Genomic DNA, 5,000 nt, shown 5'->3' with positions numbered 1-5,000 from the left:
TAATTCCAAAAAAAAGAAAAGAAAAGCAGACACAAAAACACCTCCTCCTACTAAGATTTTAATGAATAAATGATTAATTTAAAAAATCCACTAAATTAAGAAATTAAGGAATCCTAAAAAAAAAAAAAAAAAAAAAAAAAAAAAAAAAAGATGAATAAATATAAATAAAAGAATCATCCTCCCCTCCCCCCCCTAAGAATCGTCCTTTAAAAACAAAAAATAAAAATCTATTGTTAAAATATTCCAAAAAGATATATTGGTGATAAAATTAGAAAAAAAGAAACAATAGAATAAAAAGCGAAAATTAATTAATAAAAAAGTACAAAAAGGTACAAAAAGTAAGAAAAAAAAGGGAAAAAAAGATGAAATAAAAACCAAAAAAGAATACATAAAAATTACGACATTGTTACAAAGAGCAAAATAAGAAAAAAAGAAAAAGTAACAAAAGAAAAAGAAAAAAAAAACTAAAAAAAGAAAAAAAGATAAAATAAAAACCAAAAAAGAATACATAAAAATTACGACATTGGTACAAAGAGCAAAATAAGAAAAAAAGAAAAAGTAACAAAAAAGAAAAAAGAAAAAACAAACAAAAAAACTAAAAAAAGGAACAAAAGAAAAAATATATATATATATAATAAGAAAAATAAAAAAGGGAACAAAAGAATAAAAAAAAAAAAATACCCCCCCAAAAGAATTATAAAAAACTAAAAAAAAAAAAAAAGCTAAAAAAAAAAAGAGAAATGCACCCACACACCTGTCCAACCGCGAGGGCAAGAGCGAGTCAAGCCCGTGATATGTGACGCCAAAATGGAGATTGCGGGTTGCACGATGCACCTGGCTTGCACACCTGGTAGCTGGGGGGGGAAGGGGAGGGAGGGGGTGGGGATGGGGTGGGGAGGGATGGGAGAGGGAGGAAGGGTAGGTGGCAGGGGATGGGGGGTGGAGGGAGGGAGGGAGGAGGAAGAGGGGAAGGGGATGGAAGGGAGGGTGGAGGGGATGGGGGGGAGAGGGGGGGGTGGGGAGGGGTAGGGGAAGGAGGGAGGAAGGAAGGGAGTGGAGGGAAGGGGAGGGAGGAGGAAGGTGGGGAGGGGATGGAGAGGGATGGAGGGGAAGGGGATGGAAGGGGGTGGGGAGGGGGAGGAGGGAAGGGAAGGGGGTGGTAATGTCCAACAGGTGAAGACAGTTGCATATTGTAAGCCTTTGTTTATTGCATTTATCTATTTTATCGTTTATATTTTTGTCTTATTTTGTATATTCCAAAGTTTTATTTATTTATCTTATTGTTTAGTTTTGGTTTGTTTGTCTTATTTTTGCATATTCAGAGCTTTTATCTATTTTTTTTTTTTTTGTGCTTGTCTTACTTTGTACTACTCAAAGTCATAATTATTTATTTATCCTTTTTATTCGTTTTATTGTTTTGCCTTTTATTTATTTTTTGGTTGTTGTCTTATTTTGCAAATTCAAAACCTTATAATTATTTATTTTTTTCTTATTTTTTAATTGCTTTTAGATTGACGTTCCCCCTTTTTTGTTTTTTGTGTTTGTTTGTTTGTTTTTCCTTATTTTTATGGGGTTTATTTTTTTCTTATTGTTGTTATAATTGTACTTGTTATTTTCTCATTGTTATCATTGTTGTTATCTTAATCTTTTTTTATCATAATTCTTCTTATTGTTTTTGTCTTTGTCGATTTTGGGTAAAATTGGTTAATATGATAATGGTTAATGTTATTATTGTTATTAGTATTATCATTCTTCTTATTATTATCATTATTGTTATTAACAATAATTATTTTCATTGTTTTTTATCTCACTATCATTATTGTTATTACTTTCATCTCATTATTATCATCATTACCAATATAATTATTATTACTACTATTACCATTATCCTTACTATTATTGTAATTATCACCATTCTCATTACTAATACCATCATTATCAATGTTATTACAATACCATTATCATCATCACCATTATCATCATTTCCATTAGTATAATCACCCAAACCATTCTTATTATCAATAATATCATCACTGCTACCATACCTACCATAACAACTACAAATTCCCTAAAAATAAAAATAAAAATACATTGATTTCTTTTTCATCCCCTCTCACCCCTTCACCCCTCCCCCCCTCACCCCTCTCCCTCCTCCACGATCTTTTAAGACACTGGTTCAGGATTTTCCTCCCTTCCCCCTCCCTCCCCACCCCCTCACCCCCTTTCCCCTCTCCCCCACCCCTTCCCCTCCCCCTCCTCCCCCCTCCTCCTCTCCCCCTCCTTCCCTCTTCCCCTCACCCCCTCATTCCTCCCCCCTCCCTCCTCACCCCCTCCCCCCTCACCCCTCCTCACCCCCTCACCATCTTTTAAGACGTTGCTTCAGAGTTCCGTTAGAGAGCGCGACTGGGCGGAGAGTTCTTACGAAAGCGCGTGAGTGTGTGTGTGTGAGGAGGCGGGTGTGTACGTGTGTGTGTGTGTGTGTGTGTGTGTGTGTGTGTGTGTGTGTGTGTGTGTGTGTGTGTGTGTGTGTGTGTGTGTGTGTGTGTGTGTGTGTGTGTGTGTGTGTGTGAGTGCGTGTGTGTTTGTACGTGTGTGTGTACGTGTGTGTATACGTGAGTGTGTACATGTGTGTGTTTGTACGTGTGTTTGTTCGTGTGTGTGTGTGTGTGTGTGTGTGTGTGAGAGGAGGCGGGTGTGTAAGTGTGTGTGTGTGTGTATGTGTGTATGTGTGTGTGTGTGTGTGTGTGTGTGTGTGTGTGTGTGTGTGTGTGTGTGTGTGTGTGTGTGTGTGTGTGTTTGCACGTGTGTGTATGTGTGTGTGTGTGTGTGAGGAGGCGCGTGTGTACGTGTGGGTGTGTGTGTCTGTGTGTGTGTGTGTGTGTGTTTGTACGTGTGTGTGTGTGTGTGTGTGTGTGTGTATGTGTGTGTGTGTGTGTGTGTGTGTAGGTGTGCGTATTTGTGTGTACGTGTGTGTATGTGTGCATGTGCTTGTGTGTAAGTACATGTGTAAATGAGTGTATGTATGTGTGGGAATACATGTATATATGTGTGTATCTATGCATGGATGTATGTATGTTCGTGCGTGTGAGTGTGTGCATGTGTGTGTATCTGTACGTGTGTGTGTGTGCGAGTGAGTGTAAAAGCGAGACAAGTTTTTGTAGATGTGTGGGTGTAGACGGTTGAGAGGTGTGGTGGGGAGCAGGTAGATAAGGAGGGGTCTGGGGAAGGGGAGGGAGGGGGTGGGGGTTAGTGAAGAGGATGGGGGAGGGAAAGGGAAGGAGAAGTGGGGAGAGGGGGGTTGAGGTAAGAGCAGAGGGGGAGGGGGTGGGGGAAGGGGAAGATGAGAGGGGTTGAGGGAAGGGGAAGAGGAGGAGGAGGGGTTGTAAGATGCCAGAGGAAAAGTAAGAGGAAGAGGGCGGTAGAAATATTTAGGAAAGAGAGGGAGAGGGGGAGAGAAAGATTTAAGGAAAGATAGGCAAGACGAGGGGAGGGAAGGAAGGGAGGAGGGGGAGAGAGAGGGGAGGCGAGACCAATGGAGAAAGGAAAAGAAAGGGGTAAGAGGAAGCCAAGGAAAGGTAAAAGATAGAAAGGCAAATAAAGATACAAGAGGAATCATTTGGGACACGTGGGGAAGGGAGGGAGGAGGAGGGAGGGGAGAGGAAGGGAAGAGGGAGATAGGGAAAGAAAGGGGGAGGGAAAGAGGGAAAGAAAGGGGGAGGGAAAGAGGAAGGAAGAGAGAGGGAGGAGGGGGAGAGGGGGAGGAAAGAGGGGAGAGAGAAGGGAGAGGAGGAGGAAAAGAGAGTGAGAGAGGAAGGGAGGGAAAGAGGAAGGAAGAGGGAGAGGGGGAGAGGGGGGAGGAAATAGAGAGAGAGAGGAAGGGAGAAGATGGAGAGGCGGGAGAGAAAAGAAGAAGAGAGAGGGAGGAGAGAGTAGGAGAAGGAAAAAAAAGGAAGGAGGGGAGGGAGATGAGAAGGAGGGAAAGTGAAGATAAGTCCCCAATCAGCCAATATGTTCTATTATCTTGGTTACTAAGACTACCTGAGTTGGTACTTAATTCTTATCTCTCTTCTTCTCCCTCTTTTCTTTTCTTTTTCTCTCCTCCAGGTAGCGAGTCAGATTATCCAGTCAGATCCCAAGTCAGCTCGGTATCCACACAGGTACCGAGTCATGGATATAACGTAAGTACTGACTTATTAACAACACTAACAACCGTAAGAAAATAACAACCATAAAAGATGACAACAATAACAACTATAAAAAACAACAGCAATAACAACATTTACAATAACAACTATAACAGTATTAACAAAAATGAATAACAATAGTTCATATAACAAGAAGAACAACAGTTACAATAACAATTATGACTGTATTAACAAAAATAGATAATAATAATCCAAATAATAACAAGAACAACAACAAAAACAGCAAACAGTGAACATCAATAACAAAAATAACAACAATACAAAAATCACAACATTGAATACAACCCCTTCAATAAAACATGTAGGCCAGTATACCTTTAGTACTTACAACCTCTCGCCAGTTTACTTTTATTTAACAACCTGTCAGTGAGTATATTCTTACCACAACCAACAAGTCAATCAAATACAACCTCATTAATCAGAATAATTGCAAACTACTTAATTAACTTCCTCTAATTATGAACCGTATTCATGTTGACAAATGTAGATAGTTATGAATGAGAATATCTTCACAATACAAGAAATGTGACGAAGATATATTCGAAACCGGTAAAATACATCTCTTGTATTGTGAAGATATTCATTCTCATTCATACCTTTCTACATACTCCAATTAGGTACAACCAATCAATCATTATCTCATTTGTATAACTAGCTAATCAATATAACTCTAGTAGAAACTAGTCAGTATACATATAGTATAATCTGCTATTCACTACACCTACATTACAACTTATTATCTATCACACCAATAGAAGTTACAACTACAACTCCCTATACAAATATACACCATTT

At 39.2% G+C, this 5,000-nt stretch overlaps 1 protein-coding gene across 1 annotated transcript in view; it reads left to right on the top strand.

The window, feature by feature from the left end:
- Nucleotides 1-5,000, top strand: part of LOC138859375 (uncharacterized) — a 14,808-nt gene that overhangs the window by 8,794 nt on the left and 1,014 nt on the right. The window contains exons 2-3 of the mRNA XM_070114189.1: nt 4,158-4,178; nt 4,961-5,000. The exon at nt 4,961-5,000 is cut by the window's right edge and continues 1,014 nt beyond it. Of these exons, the coding sequence (XP_069970290.1) occupies nt 4,158-4,178; nt 4,961-5,000 (61 nt within the window). The remainder of the gene's footprint in view (nt 1-4,157; nt 4,179-4,960) is intronic.

Source organism: Penaeus vannamei, chromosome 35 (genome assembly GCF_042767895.1).
Source record: "Penaeus vannamei isolate JL-2024 chromosome 35, ASM4276789v1, whole genome shotgun sequence".
NCBI lineage: Eukaryota > Metazoa > Arthropoda > Malacostraca > Decapoda > Penaeidae > Penaeus > Penaeus vannamei.
The sequence above is the reverse complement of the archived record's forward strand: the minus strand, read 5'-3'. Positions and strand labels throughout refer to the sequence as shown.